Here is a 22556-nt window from a genome sequence, read left to right as displayed (position 1 = left end):
ACTAACCTGTTGCTTTGCTGTTTTAAATTTTTACTTGAAAAACACAAAAAACAAAATTAAAACAAAATAAAATTAGTTACGGAAGTGGTTTTTGTTTTTGTGCATTTCTTATATTATTTGAAAATTTAATGGGAGTGGGTAATTTTAGAATTATGAATGTTTCATCATTTTTGCCTTCTCCCTTTATATATATAGATAAAATCTTTTTCCTTTTTCTTTTTATAATAGTAAAAAGATTTCTGTTTTTTATTCAAAGCAACAAATGAAAGTAATATCCATTAAGTCAGTTATTTTGGAATTGGGTAATGTTAAAGAAACTAAATTTATACATAAAGTTTTGGAAACTTTACTTAAATGTTAATGAATGTGTTCATTCTTATAGGTAACACATTATTTAATTTGTAAATTTAATCTCTTTAACATTACCATTTGAAATTACTGTTTTAATCCTAACTAATTGATTTAATATTTTGAATTTTACTATAAAAAAAACAATTGTTGGTATCATAAATGCTTTATTAGTTGACAGTTATATATCCATTTTCGTTAAGGTGATAAAAGATATTTTTTGGTACCAAAACGATATTTAATATTTGTAGTCGGAAGAAATCGAACTCGAACTCAAAAAAACAAAAAAAAACTCGAAAAACTGTCGCTGTGAGTGTTTTGTTGGCTGTGATTGCGTGCTCCCATGGTGCCCTCCAAGCTCGCCATTCTCTTGATCTTTCTTGCCCTAATTTTCTCCCAGATTCGGGCTGAATCTAAAGAAAAGGAAATGGGGACAAGAAAAGTGTCCGGCTTCTCCACTTCAGATAGCGCGCCCTCCCCAGGTACATTTCTATCGTCTTCTGCGAATCCTAGGGTTTATTGGGTGAAATTTGTCATTTTACGAGTGTTTGTCGATTCGATTTTTTCCCTCGGTTTTATCGCCATCCAAACAGATGTTACTAAAGTTAGAGATCCTTTGGTTTTTCAAATGGGAAGTGTTTGTAATTCTTTCCATTTATAATATGAGATTATTATTAGCATTTTAAAAATCTTATTTGTCATTTTAAACTTTCTATAATTAGAAGAAAAATATACACGATGAGTATATGAGATTTTTGAAGTACTAATAACAGTTCCCTTATTGTGTTTATGTTTTGGAATCTAAGTAGTACTGCAATTAGCTGAGCTCTAATACAGCTTTGATTTTTCAGTTTTTTTTTTTCAATTTTATCAGACCAATAAAGATGCTTAATTGTTTATTTAGTTACTTTGTGAGTAGAAACAATATCAATATTAGTTAAAAGCTTTTTATATTAACATCCCACAAAATGTTGAATGCACATCACATTAAAATTTAATATTAATGACTTATTTACTCTACTATGTAATGACAATTTTGACCTTATTAGGTTTAAAAAATAATAAATTTTTTATAAATACACTACAAATCTCTTTTAACGTATTATTTATCTATTTCAACTATCAAAATCCCTCTCATTCTCCATTGTTGAATAAAACTCTAAGTAATGAAACTATAAATATGTTGATTGAGAAAAATTATTTTTGACGAATAGAACACGAAATCGGTGTTTCGAAAGTTTTGAAATCATTATTATTGTTATTGAAAAACGTTCAAATGAGTCTAAACATTTTTTTTAAATCATTCAATTTGAAATCATTCGGCAAACTAAAGTTCATATAGTTTGAAATCATTCGGTAAAATTAAAAATGAGTATTATAAGATTTAAGGACTGTGCGATGTATAAAAAATGTGGGGTGTGTGAAGAAAATGTAAGATGTATATTAAGAATGTGGAGTGTGTGGGTATTATGGAGAATGAGTGGTGTGTATTAAGATAAATTTTAATTGAAAAAGTAAATGTGGGGTGTATTAAGTATGTGTGGTTTATTCTACAATTTGGGTGGTGCTAATATAATAAGTCTTAGTTAAATTTCGATTTCGAGCATTTCAAGTGTTTTTAGTGCTGTTTGGGTTTTCCTGGCTGACGGTTTGTGTTTCTTTAATGGAAAAATTAGGTTCCATTAATCGAAGAACAAACACAAACCCGTTAATTCAAACACTACAAAACCCAAAGCATAGAGAGAGAGAGGGAGGGATAGAGAAAAGCAGAAGAAACACAAATCATTAATTCAAACACTACAAAACCCAAAGCATAGAGAGATGGAGGGATGGAGAAAATCAGAAAAGAATACAACAACAACAACAACAACAAAGCCTTTTCCCACTAAGTGGGGTCGGCTATATGAATCCTAGAACGCCATTGCGCTCGGTTTTGTGTCATGTCCTCCGTTAGATCCAAGTACTCAAGTCTTTTCTTAGGGTCTCTTCCAAAGTTTTCCTAGGTCTTCCTTTACCCCTTCGGCCCTGAACCTCTGTCCCGTAGTCACATTTTCGAACCGGAGCGTCAGTAAGCCTTCTTTGCACATGTCCAAACCACCGGAACCGATTTTCTCTCATATTTCCTTCAATTTTGGCTACTCCTACTTTACCTCGGATATCCTCATTCCCAATATTATCCTTTCTCGTGTGCCCATACATCCCACGAAGCATCCTCATCTCTGCTACACCCATTTTGTGTACGTGTTGATGCTTCACCGCCCAACATTCTGTGCCATACAACATCGCTGGCCTTATTGCCGTCCTATAAAATTTTTCCCTTGAGCTTCAGTGGCCTACGACGGTCACACAACACGTCGGATGCACTCTTACACTTCATCCATCCAGCTTGTATTCTATGGTTGAGATCTCCATCTAATTCTCCGTTCTCTTGCAAGATAGATCCTAGGTAGCGAAAACGGTCACTTTTTGTGATCTTCGCTAGATTGCTCCGGTCATTAGTGTGAATAAGTATATAAATGGATAGAGATAGGAAAGCAAACACAAGATGTACGTGGTTCACCCAGATTGGCTACGTCCACGGAATAGAGGAGTTCTCATTAATTGTGAAGGGTTTACACAAGTACATAGGTTCAAGCTCTCCTTTAGTGAGTACAAGTGAATGATTTAGTACAAATGACATTAGGAAATATTGTGGGAGAATGATCTCGTAACCACGAAACTTCTAAGTACCGGAGTGTGGTATCGTCTTGACTTTCCTTATATATCTCATAGGTAGATGTGGCATCTTCTCTGTAAGTACTCTTCCTCCATCCAGGGGTGGTATCTGTAACTGGTGGAGATGCACAAGGTAATGTATTAATGTCACGTGAAGCTTACTTGTAGTTTCAGGCTTGGTCAAGCGCGATACAAACCATGTAGTAGGAGTCCCCCAAGTCGCCGAGCTAGGGGATCTGCTGAAAGAGGTGACAGACAAGGTAAGCAATCAGAGCTCCGGCTGATTGTTCACATTTTCCCTATCTTGCAGGCAGCATGAAGGATAAAGAGAAGAAAAATGAGAAGAGATGATATGGGATACTTTTGCTTTTGAAGAAGTAACTTTCCACATGCTTATTCTTGAACTGGGCTGGAAGGTTTTCTGGTTTCCTCCAGAGTATAAGGCCGACTGAAGAATTTGAGGGTCAAAACAAGTCCATCAAATCTAGAGTACGTTCGACCCTGCTGATATAGGATACTTTTGCTTTTGATAGAGTAGTGGATGTATCGGCACGTGTGCTGTTACGCTTGTCTCCACATGCTTCCTTGTATCCTTCTCACTTGCTCTATCTGTTCCTCAGGCAGATGCGGTATCTTCCCTGGAAGCATAAGATGTTGAAGATGAGTACTCGAGAGCAATGCCAGGTAAGTAATCAGGTAAGGGGTTCCAGGCAGTCAGTTTCTGGCTGGAAGCTTGATTCCAAGTGCTGACTGATTGCTCTCTTTCTCATTGTCTTGCAGGTAAGAACAAGGCCAAAGGAAAAGACAGGGAAAAAGCATGATATGGGATACTCTTGCTTTTAACCCTGATGATATGAGATATTCTTGCTCTAGTATAGCTTGTTTACAGAGGTATTATCGGGGGGAAAGAAAGCTGAATATTTCGAAAGGTTTCGTTGGGAGTGCCCTCTCAGATAAGAGGAATGGTTGAGCATTTTTGCAGGTCTGCCTGTCCGTTGGGGATGGAGGTCGACATATATAGGAGTCTCCCTAACATCAAGTAATAATGTTATTCCTTTACCCTGCTTGGTCATAGCACGGTAGTAGGAGCTGCTAGCTTCACAAGTTATAACTCTGTCAAAGCACTTTGAAAAGGTGGTCTGTGGTATCTGGAAAGCTGATGTTGCGTGTGAATATTACAGACAAGCTTTATCCAAGGAGATCCAGCTCTTGAAGTTGGGAAAGTGGTGCCTCTTCGGTTTTCGAACAAGCAATCCTGTCGGGGATCTGGCTCTCGAGATTCGGAGAACGATGCCTCTTCGATTTTTGAGAAAGCAATCCTGCTGGGGGTCTGGCTCTCGAGATTCGGAGAGCGATGTCTTCGATTTTTGAGAGAGTAATCATGTTGGGAGTCTGGCTCTCGAGATTCGGAGGGCGGTGCCTCTTCGATTTTGGAGCAAGCAATCTTGTTGGGAGTGTTTTCTCGAATGTGAGTAAAGGTTGGGCATGTTTGCCAGTCTACCTTGCCACGAAGCACAGAGGTTGACACACAGGGACTTTCCAATTATCCAGCAGTGGTACTGTTCCTTTACCCTCTCTTCGATTTTTGAGAAAGTAATCATGTTAGGAGTCTGGCTCTCGAGATTCGGAGGGCAGTGCCTCGTCGATCTTGGAGCAAGCAATCTTGTTGGGAGTGTTTTCTCGAATGTGAGTAAAGGTTGGGCATGTTTGCTAGTCTACCTTGCCACGAAGCACAGAGGTTGACACACAGGGACTTTCCAATTATCCAGCAGTGGTACTGTTCATTTACCCTCTCTTCGATTTTTTAGAAAGTAATCATGTTGGGAGTCTGGCTCTCGAGATTCGGAGGGCGGTGCCTCTTCGATTTTGGAGCAAGCAATCTTGTTGGGAGTGTTTTCTCGAATGTGAGTAAAGGTTGGGCATGTTTGCTAGTCTACCTTGCCACGAAGCACAGAGGTTGACACACCGGGACTTTCCAATTATCCAGCAGTGGTACTGTTCCTTTACCCTTGTGGGTAATAATATGGTAGCTAGACCTTCAAAATTTATGTGTCTAAACTTTGTTAATGTTGTTTCTTTGCTATTCTTTTACCCTTCTTGGTCAGAGCGATGTAGTGGGAGCTGCAAGCTTCACGTGTCTCAACTTTGTCAGAGAACTTTGGCAAAGTTATATGTGGTACCCATGAGCTACTGTTGCGTGTGGGAAGTGGGTGATTGAACAGTACGATTCATGTGTTTTCTACTTCGCCAGAAATCTTCGACAGAATGCCCATAATTTCCGCAAAGCTGAGTGTGCGTGTGACAGATGCTGACAAGGCTGGAAAAGTAGGTGCCTCTTCGATTTCTGAGATCGGTCCTCGTGGTCTTTGAGCAGCCCAGCTTTTGAGAAAGCAAGCATTTTCGATTTCTGAGATCGACCTTCGTAGTCTTTGAGCAGCCCAGCTTTTGAGAAAGCAAACGCCTCTTCGATTTCTGAGATCGACCCTCGTGGTCTCTGAGCAGCCCAGCTTTTGAGAAAGCAAACGCCTCTTCGATTTCTGAGCAGGCGCCTCTTCGATTTCTGAAGCTTCGTCGAGTGCAGATTTTTATAGGGGCTGACATTAAGTTCCAAAGCACACTTGAATATCCACCAGTAGAAGCTCCATTCTTGCACTTCTAAGATCTTGATTTGTCCGACCTCTTATCTCTTCAACACCTTTGAAAATGTCTGGCCCCTCCGACCGTCGTTTTGACTTGAACCTTGTTGAAGAGGCAGCCCCGCCTTCTCCAGACAACATATGGCGCTCATCCTTCGTCTCCCCTACTGGTCCTCTTACCGTTAGGGATTCCGTGATGAAGAATGATATGACTGTTGCGGCAGTGGCCAGGAACCTTCTCACTCCCAAAGATAACAGACTACTTTCCAAACGGTCTGATGAGTTGGCTGTTAAGGATTCTCTGGCTCTCAGTGTTCAGTGTGCAGGTTCTGTGTCTAATATGGCCCAACGCCTATTTGCTCGAACCCGCCAGGTTGAATCATTGGCGGCTGAAGTGATGAGTCTCAAACAGGAGATTAGAGGGCTCAAGCATGAGAATAAACAGTTGCACCGGCTCGCACATGACTATGCTACAAACATGAAGAGGAAGCTTGACCAGATGAAGGAATCTGATGGTCAGGTTTTACTTGATCATCAGAGATTTGTGGGTTTGTTCCAAAGGAATTTATTGCCTTCGTCTTCTGGGGCTGTACCGCGTAATGAAGCTCCAAATGATCAACCTATGATGCCTCCCCCTTCTAGGGTTCTGTCCAGTACTGAGGCTCTGAATGATCCCCCTCCGGTGCCTTCTCTTTCTGGGGCTCTACCGACTGCTGAGACTTCTCCTAAGCAACCTTTGTGAAGGTTCCCTCTTGTTTGTTTATTTTGACTCAAGTATATGTACATAGTTGTAACTTATCGGAGATATCAATAAATAAGCTTTCCTTCATTTCAACGTATTGTGTTAAATACACCAAAGCCTTCTTCGCTAAGTTCTTTGAATTTTCTTTTGTTGAAGCTTGTATGTTAAAGCTTTGTGAGTGGAGCATGTAGGTTAAGGTAGTGTTCCCTTAATTTCCCGAGTGAGGAAAACTTCTCGGTTGGAGACTTGAAAAATCCAAGTCACTGAGTGGGATCGGCTATATGAATCTTAGAACGTCATTGTGTTCTGTCTTGTGTCATGTCCTCTGTTAGATCCAAGCACTCTAAGTCTTTTCTTAGGGTCTCTTCCAAAGTTTTCCTAGGTCTTCCTCTACCCCTTCGGCCCTGAACCTCTGTCCCATAGTCGCATCTTCTAATCGGAGCGTCAGTAGGCCTTCTTTGCACATGTCTAAACCACCGTAACCGATTTTCTCTCATCTTTCCTTCAATTTCGGCTACTCCTACTTTACCCCAGATATCTTCATTCCTAATCTTATCCTTTTTCGTGTGCCCACACATCCAACGAAGCATCCTCATCTCCGCTACACCTATTTTGTGTACGTGTTGATGCTTCACCGTCCAACATTCTGTGCCATACAGCATCGTCGGCCTTATTGTCGTCCTATAAAATTTTCCCTTGAGCTTCAGTGGCATACAGCGGTCACACAACACGCCAGATGCACTCTTCCACTTCATCCATCCAGCTTGTATTCTATGGTTGAGATCTCCATCTAATTCTCCGTTCTTTTGCAAGATAGATCCTAGGTAACGAAAACGGTCGCTCTTTGGTATTTCTTGATCTCCGATCCTCACCCCTAACTCGTTTTGGCCTCCATTTGCACTGAACTTGCACTCCATATATTCTGTCTTTGATCGGCTTAGGCGAAGACCTTTAGATTCCAACACTTCTCTCCAAAGGTTAAGCTTTGCATTTACCCCTTCCTGAGTTTCATCTATCAACACTATATCGTCTGCGAAAAGCATACACTAAGGAATATCATCTTGAATATATCCTGTTAACTCATCCATTACCAACGCAAAAAGGTAAGGACTTAAGGATGAGCCTTGATGTAATCCTACAGTTATAGGAAAGCTTTCGGTTTGTCCTTCATGAGTTCTTACGGCAGTCTTTGCTCCTTCATACATATCTTGTATAGCTTGGATATATGCTACTCGTACTCATTTCTTCTCTAAAATCCTCCAAAGAATGTCTCTTGGGACCCTATCATACACTTTTTCCAAATCTATAAAGACCATGTGTAAATCCTTTTTCCCATCTCTATATTTTTCCATCAATCTTCGTAAGAGATAGATTGCCTCCATGGTTGAGCGCCCTGGCATGAACCCGAATTGGTTGTCCGAAATCCGTGTCTCTTGCCTCAATCTATGCTCAATGACTCTCTCCCAGAGCTTCATTGTATGACTCATTAGCTTAATACCCCTATAGTTCATGCAATTTTGTACATCGCCCTTATTCTTGTAGATAGGCACCAAGGTGCTCGTTCGCCACTCATTTGACATCTTCTTCGTTTTCAAAATCCTATTGAAAAGGTCAGTGAGCCATGTTATACCTGTCTCTCCCAAAACTTTCCACACTTCGATTGGTATATCGTCTGGGCCTACTGCTTTTCTATGCTTCATTTTCTTCAAAGCTACAACCACTTCTTCCTTCCGGATTCTACGATAAAAAGAATAGTTTCTACACTCTTCTGAGTTACTCAACTCCCCTAAAGAAGCACTCATTTCATTTCCTTCATTGAAAAGATTATGAAAATAACCTTTCCATCTGTCTTTAACCGCGTTCTCTGTAGCAAGAACCTTTCCATCCTCATCCTTGATGCACCTCACTTGGTTTAGGTCCCTTGTCTTCTTTTCCCTTGCTCTAGCTAGTTTATAGATATCCAACTCTCCTTCTTTGGTATCTAGTCGCTTATACATATCGTCATAAGCCGCTAACTTAGCTTCTCTCACAGCTTTTTTCGCCTCTTGCTTCGCTTTTCTATACCTTTCACCATTTTCATCGGTCCTATCCTTGTATAAGGCTTTACAACATTCCTTCTTAGCCTTCACCTTTGTTTGTACCTCCTCATTCCACCACCAAGATTCCTTTTGGTGTGGGGCAAAGCCCTTGGACTCTCCTAATACCTCTTTTGCTACTTTTCGGATACAACTAGCCATGGAATCCCACATTTGGTTAGCTTCCCCCTCTCTATCCCACACACACTGGGTGATTACTTTCTCTTTGAAAATGGCTTGTTTTTCTTCTTTTAGATTCCACCATCTAGTCCTTGGGCACGTCCAAGTCTTCTTCTTTTTTCTCACTCTTTTGATATGTACATCCATCACCAACAAGCGATGTTGATTAGCCACGCTCTATCCTGGTATAACTTTGCAATCCTTACAAGTTATACGATCCTCTTTCCTCATTAGAAGAAAATCTATTTGTGTTTTTGACGACCCACTCTTGTAGGTGATCACGTGTTCTTCTCTCTTCTTAAAGAAGATGTTGGCTAAGAAGAGATCATATGCCATTGCAAAATCCAAGATAGCTTCCCCATCCTTGTTTCTCTCCCTAAAACCATGGCCACCATGAAAACCTCCATAGTTGCCTGTCTCCCTGCCCACGTGTCCATTTAAATCTCCTCCTATAAATAACTTCTCCGTCTGAGCAATTCCTTGCACCAAGTCTCCAAGGTCTTCCCAAAATTTCTCCTTCGAACTCGTATCCAACCCTACTTGAGGTGCGTACGCACTAATCACATTGATAAGTTCTTGTCCTATTACAATCTTGATTGCCATGATTCTATCTCCTACCCTCTTGACATCTACAACATCTTGTGTCAAGGTCTTGTCCACGATGATACCAACACCGTTTCTCGTTTTATTTGTGCCCGAATACCATAGTTTAACCCTGAGTTTTCTAGATCATTTGCCTTACGCCCAACCCACTTAGTTTCTTGTAGGCACATAATATTTATCCTTCTCCTCACCATAACTTCTACTACTTCCATAGATTTTCCCGTCAGGGTTCCTATATTCCACGTTCCTAAACGCATTTTGCTCTCTTGAACTCTACCCTTCTGTCCTAGCTTCTTCACCCTTCCCCGTCTAATATGATCAAAGTACTTCTTTTGTGTGTCCCGTGTAAAGTTGATAGGAGCATATGCTCCCAAACAACTTTGAGTGGAGTCGTTCGAAAAGAAGTTTCTATAGCCCCCTTGCTCATTTAACACTGCATCCGGGTGCCGATGGAGATACAGCGACCTTTGCTCACTTATCACTGTGCTCGGGCCACACAGCGCGCCACTTACGGGTGACGCCCTAGTTTTAGCGTGATTTCGTTCTCGATTCATTTTCATAAGGATTCGACGTAATCATGGAGTGTCGGCTGTCGACTACCTGACGCCCTCCCCCTCCTCCTTTATCCAAGCTTGGGACCGGCAATGTAAGATAAACTTACACGGCGGAGTTAAAATCAGAAAAGAAATGAAGGAAAAAAAACAAAAGTGTACCAAGCCGATATCACTGTTAAACAGACTGCAATATATTATATAGCAATTGCTAATAGTGCCTAATTTTTAAATCAAAACTCAGCATCTCGTAGCAGACCAAGAAACTGGTTTTGCCTAATTTCACACAGATAATTTCACACAGATGTCCTAATTGTTTACAGAACCAAATTAAAAAAAAAAACAAAAGGTACCAGAAATAAAAAGTCTTGAGATACCACTTTCCTTTATCTGATGAAGAAATCGAAAACCCCATCTGTGAACAGCTTCATAATAGTATGGTCGTCTGCAAACCAAAACTCTAATAAAAAAGCTAAAAGTCGATCATAAAAGAACTTTAAAATTTACACAAGTTCAGGGAAAATATTTATGGAAGGAGATATTGACAGTTCAATTTGAAGAAACTGCTTTACATTGAACGTGTTGCAGTTTTTTCAGTTTCCATCTTTTGAGGGATTCACCACAATCTCTTTTTCATTAGTTTTTTTTTTTTTTTTTTTGTCATTTTTTCAATAAAAAGAATTTTAAGTTTCTGTTTTTTGTTACAATACTATCACTGCGTTTTATTTTGTATTTTCTTATTTTTATTTATGTGAGATATTAAACTCTCTAGCTCTCCTAAAATGGAGGAGGAGTGGTGTTGGTTGGTTGGGTTAAATTCATTTTATCTCATTTTTTTTATAAGAAAATAAATCAGGGATTTCAGCACGTTCCCTTTTTTATCTCTTTTTTTTTCTTTTTTTTCCTAATAACACGAATTATAATTTTTTTTTCTTTCTAACAAAATTACCCATGGGTTTTTATATTTATTTTTTCTGTCCATTTTATTATTTTTTGTTTGAGGGGCTTTTACGTTTAATTTTTTGTGTGAAGCCTTGAGACATCAAAATTAATTTTTAATTTTCTAATATTAAAGATAAAAGTTTATAAACATAAAATAAAATAAAAGGGGAATGGTAACTGATATAGAGACAGCAGGTGGGCATAAAATGTCAAACAAAAGTGCCTGAGACTATATATATATATATATATATTTTGTCAAAGAGTAGATATTATTAAATACGAATTGAAATATTTACATCAGACGCTAGAGTGTTAAATAACCACTCAGGCTCAAACTCATCCTAAGAATGCGCACATCCCCCAACACGCGTGACATAAGATGTCATAAGATGAACAATCTCATTACAAGCACAAGAAATGTAAATAAATTCAATAGAACATAACTGTTGCTTAATAGTATTAATATCTCACAAAATAGCTTCCATGGTTGCCTCAGGTTGCAGCTTTCCCTGAATCAGTTTCCAAAAGAATATTTGTTACAGTTAATAAAAAAAGTAATAATTCCATTGCACTTTAATGATAATGGTCTTAGATGATTCCTTTTTGAATCATCTACCCCGACTTTTTCAAGCAAAAAAACACTTCAATATACAGTCTTTCAAAAACTGACGGTGAGAATTTCAATGATATTCTATTGCTCTTTTAAGCATGTCATCAACAAAGGATTCTATTTTGAATTCCACTTGTTGAATATAATAACTATTCTCAAACTTTGTCAAGGGATGACTTAAAAAGTTTATCTTTCCAAATATAGAGCAAAGGTTGCTAACATCTTTTTGGAAAAACCTGGTTTGCTTCAGTAGCACTGTCTTTTTGTTAGTATCTGTCTAACGGTAAAAAAAAAATGTACGACTCAACAATTTTATTGAAGGTCTTGCAACAAAAGTTTTACCTTTTACCTCGACTTTTTGCAGCCAAAAAAACTTTAATTCACACTCCCGCAAAAACAAATAATGGAATTTTTTATGATATTTTATTGCTATGGTAAGCATGCCATCAACATATAATTCTTTTTTAATTCAACTAGTTTAATATAATAGTCATCAACTAATTTGGCTAAAGATGACCTAAAAAATTTATCTTTCCAAATTAAATGCAAATGTTTCTGAGAAACTTGGTTCTCTTTATAATTCACCAGCACCACCTTTTTGTTAGCATGTGCCAAATAGTCAAAAAATTGTATTTGTGAATCAACTAGTTTAACGAAGGTCTTGCAACAAAAATCCTTTTACCTTGACTTTTTGCAGCAAAAAAAAACCTCAATTATGCTCTTTCAGAAACTGGCGGTGATATTTTTCATGATAGTCTTTTGTTGTTTCAATCATGACATCAACTAAGGTTTTTTTTTTCTTTTTTTTTTCGCATTCAATATCACGTTTATCTTCAAATTTGAGAAAAATGAAATTCCAGGTAAGGCATATTTGCATGGAAATTCAGGGATGTAGCTTCAAACAACTTTTACTAAATTCACGTAACTCCTACCAACCACAAATTGTCATGAAAATTCATTTCTCTGACTGAAATTCAAAACCCAATTCATAAAACCTCTCAAAATTCACATAAACCTCTCAAAATTCCTTTCTCAGAGCAATTTGAAGCTGAAAATCGCTGAGGGGTAAGAAGAGACTGGTAGGTACTTTCGTCGAAACGACGAGATTTACCACTCTTTGTTTGCGATTCTTTCAAGGAAGGATCCATAATATTGACCAAAAAAAAGGAAGGATCCATAAATTATTTGTATTCTCATAACTCAAGTTGAATAACTCTCAAATAACTCAAAAGAAACATTTTAGGTTTTAAATTTATTGAGTGGTCTTTAATCTTTTTTATCTGTCTCCTTTATAATCTATTTTGATTATTAAATAGGATCTGATTGTTAAGACACTTGAAAATGGTATTTCCTTGTTCTAGGATCTTTATCTTTGCCTTAAATAATTGGGTTTAGACATTACACGACGTGACTTAGAATCTTCCGCTACGGCCGGTGACTGTTTGGATTGCGAGCTCGTCCAATTGATAAAAAGAACCCGCGGGGAAATAAAGTGAGGTTACGCGTCGGGAGGTGACTGGGGAGTGCAGTGTGCGGGTGAGGTTAGCGTGGTCGAAATCCAATTAACCGGAAGTCTTGCGCAATAATAGGACATTAGCCGCCTGGTTGGTGTTGAATTTTCAATTGGTCCTACTCAACTCGGAATACGGCTGACACACTATATATCAATATAATTAAATACAAGTTGGGTTTTTTTTTAAATTATAAATGATCTTTAATTCACATGACTCGTTATTTTGTTTCTTCAATTTTAAAATCGATCAAATGTGGCCTGAAATTAATTACAACACATCAATATGGTTCAAGTTGTAAAAATTAGTTCAAATATGTTGAAGTGGCACACATGTCCCATAATATGGTGCCATGTGCATTACACAAAAAATAACTAATTTTTGGAAGTATTTGAAGTCTAGAAAAATTTATAAAATATAAAAGTTTATAAATATAAAAATAAAATAAAAGGGAATGTTAACTGATATAAAGATTGTAACATCCAACATCGCATAAGGGAGTGATCCTTAAATGTATATTCTCATCCCTACCTAGCACGAGGCCTTTTGGGAGCTCACTGGCTTCGGATTCCGTCGGAACTCCGAAGTTAAGCAAGAAGGTGGCCAGAGCACTCCCATGATGGGTGACCCAGTAGGAAGTTGCTCGTGAGTTCCTAGAAACAAAACTGTGAAGGCGTGATCAGGGTCCAAAGCGGACAATATCGTGCTACGGTAATGGAGCGGGTCCGGGAACTGATCCGTCCCGGGCCGGGATGTGACAAAGATAGCAGGTGGGTGCAACTTATCAAACAAAACTACCCGGGACAGAAGAATGTTATACAATTAATCTAAAAAGAAATAGTCGTCCTCTAACTTTGTCAAGGGATGACCCATAAGATTTTATCTTTCCAAATCTAATGCAAAGGTCGCCAACATATTTCTGGAAAACTTGGTTCGCTTTATTATTCACCAGCGTTGTTTTTTTTTGTCAGTATATGTCAAATGGTCAAAAAGATGTAAGTACGACTCACCGAGTTTATTGAAGGTCTTTCAACAAAAATCTTATCTTCTACCATGAACAGATAATTCCTTTCGAATTTCATCGTTAAATATAATATTCATCCTTTAATTTGGCTAAAGGATGACCTAAAAAGTTTATCTTTTCCAAATTAAATGCAAATGTCACTAATATCTTTCTTGGAAACTTGGTTCTCTTTATTAGTCACTGGCACTACCTTTTCGTTAGTATGTGCCAACCAGTAAAAAAATTGTATGCACGAATCAACAAGTTTAATGAAGGTCTTGCAACAAAAATCCTATCTTCTACCTTGATCTTTTGCAGTAAAAAACACTTCAATTACACTTTTTTAGACATTGGCGGTGATACTTTTATAATGTTTTTTTTGTTGTTTCAACTTTCAAGCATGATCTCAACAAAGGATCTTTTTTTTTTTTGTTATATGTTGTCCTTTCATGGAGAAATTTATATCATCTATTTGCCTTTATATTAAAGGACATTTGGGTTAATATAAAATAATTTTTTTAGAGGCGTTTTGATATAGGCGCCTCGTTTTTTAATTTTTTAGACTAAACATACATTCCTTTTGAAAATTTGATTAAACATTTTCCTAAAATTTTGGTTATTAATTTCAGCTTTTTCACATAAGTTCAATTTTGTTTAGAATTTTAGTTTTTCACAACTTCTCCTGGGCATTTCATTTTTTTTCTTTTCCTATTATCCCTATATTTATGCATTTATTATCCATCTCTATGCATTTTTTATTGTTTGTTATAATTTTTACTTTTTTGTGTGAATATAGTACAATATTTACAAAAAAAAATTGTTAGATTTTATTATTTAGAAGATCCAACACATAATAAATATTTGTTTGATTATATAGCTACGTCTAGTTACCTATAATATGGACACATTTAGTTTTATAGTGGATTTGATTTTTTGTATTTCTCGGTACATTTGGAATGTAAATGTACCAAAAGGGTTATCTAATAGAGACATTTGATTTTGTGGTACATTTGGGATTTTTTGTTCATTTGATCTTTTGGTACATTTGGAATCTAAACGTACCAAATGGGTTACTTGACAATGGACACATTTGGATTTATGGTACATTTGAAATTTTGGTACATTTGATTTCTCTATATATTTGAAATCTAAATGTACCAAAAGGGTTACATAATAATGGGTACATTTGGTTTTATGGTACATTTGGTTTCTCGGTACATTTGAAATCTAAACATACCAACAGTTGATACTTTTGTTTTCAAATGTACCATAAGTTTTAAGTATATTTTTTATATATCTATACGTGAAAAAAATATGTATTGAAGATTTTTATTGAGACATTTTTAATAGAAAGATATATTTTTTTTAAATACTGATAATAAGGAAATGAGGAATTAGTTAATTAATTTTTTATTTTATTTTATTAAAAAAAATATCATTTAATATGTAGAAGAGGATTGACGAAATTAAATTCCTATATTATAGGCAATTAGTTGCTAAGCTACCTTATGCCTCTATATAAATGCATTTAAATTAAGGAAAATTAATGATATGGAAATTAAATAAATAGAAAATTATTGAGGTGGCAATTGATCAAAGCACCTTAATCAAATCTTTAAAAGGGATGCATGTTTAATCTAACAACTATAGAAAAGATGTAGGGCATTCTAATTTTCCCTTTTTTTTAATAGTTATGAACCTATAGTTTGTTTATATATGATAATGTTTTTGTAATATAAATAAATTCAAAATTTCCACCAAAAAATAATTCAAAATCAAACAACCCAACAAATTTTTACTTACATAAAAGTTGATATTACATACACGCCTACGCATATGTCAATTGGGCTTTTTTAAAAAGAATTTTAACGAAAAGCTCTTAGTACTGTTCATTTTAACGAAAAATCACATTGTTACACTAAAAAGTCAATCATGATACTATTCACTTTACCCTTTATTTTGTCCTTAACGTTAAAACTCAAAGTTTTCTAGTCCTTTTCATTAGTTTTCCTTTTTTTAATTGCATGATATATTTTTGTTTTAAATTAGAATAAAATAATTTTCCTGTTTTTGCTAATAATAAAATATTTTTCCTTTATTCATTCAAAGCAACAATTAATCCTAACCAATTAATTTAATATTTTGAAATTTTAGTAATAAAAAGTAATAATAATAATTGTTGGTATCATAAATGCTTGATTAGTTGACAGTTATATATTCATTTTCGAGTAAACTGTCGATTTGCCCCCTAAACTTTCGCCTAGTTTTCGATTTCCTCCCTGAACTTTTCGATTGGAAAATTAAGGACTCAAACTAATTTTTTTAGCCAATTTGCCCCCAACTGTTAGTTTTTCAAACATTCCATTCATATTTCTGTTAAGTGAGACCATGTGTACAACATGTGAGGATAGTTAAGTCATTTCACTCTTAAAAATGATTAAAAAACTGAAAATAAATTTAAGAAAAAAAAACTTTACCTCTATTTTGTCCCTCTAATTTATATCCTCAATTTTATTTTTCACTCATTCATATGCCTGAGAAATGACATATAGTGTTATTGTCTTTAAAAGTATCTAAGTTAGTCTTTTTCTTGAAGCATGTATTGCCATTTTTATTTTCTTTAACAAATTAATAATTTGATAAATGCTCATAGTGTTATTGTCTCCAAAGCAGTGCATTAATATAAGCATGTTACATGTTGAGCTTCATTTTAGAGACATTAAGACTTTACTAGTAGAAGAGTTAGAAGATTTATAAAAATAGTTTCCAACAGTTAACATGTTCGCCATCTAGTAAAAACTACAACAAGTCAAAGAAAAAAACTACTCCAATCATCAGCATCAAAACTCCAAAGATCGGCTAACTGCACTAATCCTAACTATTCCTCCAATTTTCTAGCAATAGTATCCAACCAAATCACAAAAAAAAAAAAAGCATATCATATCCACGCAGTTCCACAAAGCTTTGTTTACCTCCTCAAAGTACAATGTTTTCAAATAATTAATTACTATAAAAGAGAAGAAGGTGCACAACTCAACTTAGAATCAAATGATGGATATTTCAACTGCATTCTTGCACATTTAACACCATGAGCATTTGTCAAATTATTAATTTGTTAGAGAAAATAAAAATTGTAGTACATGCTTCAAGAAAAAGACTAACTTAGATACTTTTGAAGACAATAACACCGTATATCATTTCTCATGCATAGGAATGAGTGAAAAATAAATTGAGGATATGAATTAGAGGGAAAGTTTTTTTTTTAATTTATTTTCAGTTTTTTAATCATTTTTAAGAGTGAAATGACTTAACTACCCTCATATGTTGTGCACATGGTCTCACTTAACAGAAATATGGTTGGAATGTTTGAAAAACTAACGGTAGGGGGCAAATTGGCTAAAAAAATTAGTTTAAATCCTTAATTTTCCAATCAAAAAGTTCAGGGGGGAAATCAAAAGCTAGGTGAAAGTTTAGGGGACAAATCGACAGTTTCCTTCCATTTTCCTTTAAGATAATACAAGATTTTTTTGGTACCAAACGAAGAAATCGAACTCCAACTCAAAAAGAAAAATCGAAAAACTATCGTTGTGAGAGTTTCGTTGGCTGTGATGGCATGCTCCCATGGTGCCCTCCAAGCTCGCGATTCTCTCAATCTTTCTTGCCCTTATTTTCTCCCAGGTTCGGGCTGAAACTGGAATCTCATGGGAGGAAAACGAGCGAGACTCTCCAGTCCTGGCGGAGAAACGCGAGAGCACTTAGGGGGGCTTTTTTTCGTAAGCTTATGCAATGGCGGATCCAGGAAATCATATTAGGGGGGTTAGTAAGAATAGCGCGCGCAGTGCGAATTTTTTATACCAGAAATAGCATGCATATTGCCATTTCATCGAGTCTTGGTAGGCCTAAAGTCATTTGAAAATGCATACTACAGACATGTTAATGTATGCAAGGGGCAGCACCCAAGGTATTAATGGACATTCATCAAGTTTTGGTAGGCCTGAAGTCGATTTGAGGGCAAGTATGAAGCCAACTCTAATCTTCAAAAGGGCAACACTCAAGGTATCCATGGACATTCACCGAAGTTCGGAGTGTCAGCACCTAAGGTATCTATGGACGTTCATCGAAGTTCGGGGGTCAGCTGACCCCCCTTGCCCCTTAATGGATCCGCCAGTGAGCTCATGTATAAGATCCACAGTTCGTTTCCGTCGTCTTCTGCAAATTCTAGGGTTTATTGGATGAAATTTGAGATTTTTTATCTATTCGATATTTTGTTAGGACCCAAATCTCAACCTTAACTACTGCAATGGAAGAAGAGGGAGGGAACGAAGAGAGGAGCAATAATTTTGGTATTTGATTTCTTATGTAAACTAATATGTTAGATTTCTGGGAGCTGGCCTCCTTTTATACAGTCACTATACTTTTTAATGCCAGCTGGCATGTTTAACAATCCTTAACAATAAAACTAAAGAACAAAACCTTCAATTAACTTTCTAATTGGTGATTAAGGCAATCACAAAGCAGTCCTAATTTGAGTGGGTAATACTAGGGAGACTAAATTTCTAAACCAAATGATATGGATGTTAATAATTAAATTATTACACAAGTGTTGATTAACATGCTCTTTTTCTATTTATGACTTATCATTTTGTTTGTAAATTTGGTCTCCCTAACATTATTCATTTTAAGTTCATAATATTTTTCCCTCAGTTTTCTCGCCATCCAAATAGATGTTACTGAAGTTGGAGATCCTTTGGTTTTTCAATTGGGTAGTGTTTGTGATACTTTCCATTTATAATTTTGTGTTCATGTTTTGGAATCTAATAATACTGCCAATTAGCTGAGGTCTGATGCTTACTTGTACAGCTTTGATTTTTCTTTTTTTCATAATTTTAATCAGACCAATAAAGATGCTGAATTGTTTAGTTACTTTGGGAGTAGAAACAACATGGATATTAGTCGAATGTCGATTTCGAGCATTTTTAAATGTTTTGTTAGTGCTGTTTTGGGTTTTCCTGGCTGACGGTTTGTGTTTCTTTACTGTAGAAAAATACGAAATAAAAAAGAACAATGAGCCTATAAAAGAGGAGAAAGTACACAACTTGGATAAAATTTCTTCGATGGAACTCCAACTAAAAAAGATCATTGAGCTTATAAAAGAGGAGGATGAAGTAATTCAACAGAAGTCGGATAGCATTTCTTCGTTGCAGAGTAAAATTGAGAAGATCGATGATTTGCTTTCAAAAATAGAGAAAAAAGTGAGTTATTTTTTCTCATTTGGAAGAAAAGTTATTTTGTATCTGAATGTGCTCATAGTGAAAGTCCTTTGTGATTTTAATTATAAGAACAAAACATTGTTTTGCACTGGTAATTTTTAAGTCTCTGCGGAAGCGCATTTTTCTAGATGGGGGTTGGTGCTTATGCTCAGTCTATGTTTCTAAATTTGTCTTCAGGTGGAAATGTGGAAGGCAAAGTTTGAAGCTACTCTAAAAGAAAAGGAGTTAAATGAGGTATTAAGTTGCATGAATTCTCTCTCTCACATTTTAAATGTCTCCCAATGTTTGTCTATATTCTTTCTGAGGTAGTTGTAAATTTAGAAAAATCAATGAAGTGAGTTTCTTAAGAACATAGAATTTGAAGGTTTTGTTTAATCTTGTCATGGAATTAAGGTTCATTTTATACAGGTTAACGAACTTGAAAAGGAATTGCAACGTAATGAGAAAGGGCACTTGAAAGACCGGGTTAATGAAGCCGAGAAGAAGATCGATGATTTGCTTTCAAAAATAGAGAATGTGAGTTTTTTTTTTTTTTAATTTTAAATTTTGTCATTTTAACTGTCTCCCAATGTTTGTCTATATTCTTTTTGAGGTAGTTGTAAATTCAGAAAAATCCGTCAAGTGAGTTTCTTAAGAACATAGGATTTGAAGGTGTTGTTTAAGCTTGTCATAGAATTAAGGGTAAATTACATAGTAGCCCCTCAGGTTTGAGGTCTATTACAACCTCATACAACGTCTTTAAAACATTTCACTTTCATATATCATGTACCATTTTATTTCAAAATAATACATCCGTTAGATTTTCCGTCCATTGATCCGTTAAGTGCTGACATGGTTGCCATATTTGTGCCACGTGGTTGCCAAATATGTGCCACGTGGCAAAAAAATAATTTATTTTTTTATTTTTTTTAAATCTGAATCTTCTAAATTAAAAAAAAAGTTAGAAAATCCAAAATCCCATCACCCCACCCACCCCATACCTGCACCTTTGAAGGAAAAAAAAAACAGAGAACAACCCAGATCCATACCCCATACGACCACCCCCCCAACCCAGATCCCATTACCACCCCCCTGGCGCGAAACCCATATCCCCCCCGAACCGCAAGGACATCATCCTCTCCCGCATCATCTTCGTCGTTGAAGACGACAACGAGCAGGAGCAGCAGGGCGACGATGAGAAATCCCCGATCGACGGCGAGATCGGGTGGTGACGAAGGACCTCCATGAGGAGCAGAGGGATCGGAGAGAGAGCTCTGCGGTGATGATGGGGAAAGGGCGGCGTTGATCTAGGAAGATAGAAGGAAGGGGAGGTGAAGAGAGTGAAGAAGAGGGAGAAATGGGTGGGGGATTGTAGGGGAGGTGGAGGTGGGTGTGGGTAGGTTGGGATGGGGGTGGCGGGCTGCGCGGGAAGGAATGGGTTTTAGGCTTCTTTTTTATTTTTTTTAAATTTAGAAGATTCAGATTTAAAAAAAAAAATAAAAAATTATATTTTTTGCCATGTGGCACACATTTGGCAACCGCGTGGCACACATGTGGCAGCCACATCAGCACTTAACGGATCAATGAACGGAAAGGTATTATTTTGAAATAAAATAGTACATGATGTATGAAAGTGAAATGTTTTAAAGACGTTGTATGAGGTTGTAATAGATCTCAAACCTGAGTGACTACTATGTAATTTACCCTAGAATTAAGGTTCTTTAAAGTTCATTTTTACAATCGTCTTCAGTAATTTAGATAACTCATCCATCAATGGTTCAGTTGGAATCTGAAAGTGATGCGAAAGCTTGGTTTGCTTGTTTTTTTTCAATCCGCACATATGCTTTTCTTTTTACTGGTCTCTATATATCATATGGTTTCACACATCTTTCCCTTATGTAATATATGGTATTCAAAGTAGTGTGGTGGTTAGATTCAGAAGGTACAATTAATTGCTGTATGGTCACTTGAAGAACCTTATACCTCACTTCTACAATTTTCTCTTTTACAAGTTTATGCTTAATTTACTGAGTATTGTTGTCCTTCAATTACTGACGAGGTCCTTCAAATTCTAGTAGTGCATGCTACTGTCAGATACGAAATATTTCAATGGCTGATTGCTACAAGTTCGTTTATTATTCCTTCGTTTTCCATTTTTTATTCTTCTCCATTTGATGACGATAATTATCAACTGCTTTGACCAATCAATTCATCGTAACATAAGATGACATATATGTTTGATCTGCTATCTTATAGTGACCGCATTGAACAGTCAACAGTTCATATGTTACTTGCTGTTGAAGACTGTGACTGCATATTGTGAATGAATTACGGTTTCTTTTTTTTATTCCTTTCGATGTTCTTGCCCTGGTGGATGAACCCGTAGCCTAAGCCATTCAGCGAACCACCTATAGTAGTTTATTAAATTTTGTAATCCATATATTTCTTCAAGGTTCAAGGGACAGTAAAAGATTTGCTGAAGAGGCATGAACCGACAAGACCTCATGCTACAAAGGAGTTGGAGTGGTTTGCGGTGCGTGTAATGAAACCAATCTTGCATTTTTTTGTTTGTTCTGTTTTCTTTCTTTGAATTTTATTTTTGATCTCCTTATTTAGTTGCAATTAAAATGTTGCAGGCCTCGGCTTTGTTGGCCCTGCTCATTATAATTCTGGTTCAGAACTTTCTCCTGACTTTTCAGGTTAGTTACTTATACGTGCTTATGCATGCACACCGCATTCTCTAAACGAAAAGTAATCCTAACATATTTCTGTTTGCTGATTGCGACTTTGTGCATCGTTAAGCAGTACAAACGCTAAAAAACCTGTTCCAGGTACCAACCATGCGCGTCGTAAGGCTAAAAGGGGCCATCCGGAGAAGTAAGCTGCTACTGGCTTTGTTTACATGTCCTTTTTCTGTGTATGATTGAATCGTTTGTGTAAAATGTTTGAAACAGTGATGCACTAGCTAAACGTTAAGATAAGTCTACGAGTTGGTGGTGTGTAGTGTGGGCAGCTTTTACTTCTGTTGTTGAAAGGCGTGTTTTAGTTTATTTTTCAGTTGAAAGGTGTGTTCTAGTTTATCTTTTAGTGTATTCGGAATGTAAATCGACGAACTACATATCAATATCATTGTATATAAGTGGGGTTTGGATTATATAAATAGTCTTTGAATTTACATGACTCACTATTTTGATATCTGAATTTCAAAATCGATCTTTGAAATTAACTACCGCACATTAATTTAATTCATGATGTTAATTTTTTGATATCTGAATTTTAAAATCGATCTTTGAAATTAGTCGGAGTATTTGCACTGAAATAAACACTGGACTTTTGTAAGTTCACCTTTTGTCCTGATGCAGCACAATATGCATTCAACAATTGTATAAAA

At 36.4% G+C, this 22556-nt stretch overlaps 1 protein-coding gene across 8 annotated transcripts; it reads left to right on the top strand.

The window, feature by feature from the left end:
• The first annotated feature begins 560 nt into the window (after positions 1-560).
• On the top strand, positions 561-22340 carry LOC103456058 (uncharacterized). 8 transcript variants are annotated; one of them, XM_070813254.1, is made up of 7 exons: positions 561-790; positions 18957-19168; positions 19364-19420; positions 19595-19702; positions 21618-21698; positions 21802-21864; positions 21971-22340. In XM_070813254.1, the coding sequence occupies exons 2-7, from the start codon at positions 19031-19033 to the stop codon at positions 21980-21982; spliced, it is 459 nt and encodes a 152-aa protein (XP_070669355.1). In that variant the 5' UTR covers positions 561-790; positions 18957-19030; the 3' UTR covers positions 21983-22340. The 8 variants fall into 8 exon arrangements, with proteins under 8 accessions (XP_070669355.1, XP_070669353.1, XP_070669348.1 ...); XM_070813252.1 differs by having other exon boundaries at positions 21968-22340; XM_070813247.1 differs by having other exon boundaries at positions 615-830; positions 21997-22340.
• The last annotated feature ends 216 nt before the right edge of the window (positions 22341-22556 follow it).

Source organism: Malus domestica, chromosome 15, assembly GCF_042453785.1.
Source record: "Malus domestica chromosome 15, GDT2T_hap1".
Classification (NCBI taxonomy): Eukaryota; Viridiplantae; Streptophyta; class Magnoliopsida; order Rosales; family Rosaceae; genus Malus; species Malus domestica.
The sequence above is the reverse complement of the archived record's forward strand: the minus strand, read 5'-3'. Positions and strand labels throughout refer to the sequence as shown.

Bases quoted from the DNA above. Each gene is read 5' to 3' on its own strand.
- LOC103456058 (XM_070813246.1), top strand. From the start codon at position 692: ATGGTGCCCTCCAAGCTCGCCATTCTCTTGATCTTTCTTGCCCTAATT. The intron at 19,169-19,363 runs GTGAGTTATTTT...ATTTGTCTTCAG, and splicing joins TTTCAAAAATAGAGAAAAAA to GTGGAAATGTGGAAGGCAAA. The intron at 19,421-19,579 runs GTATTAAGTTGC...CATGGAATTAAG, and splicing joins AAGAAAAGGAGTTAAATGAG to GTTCATTTTATACAGGTTAA.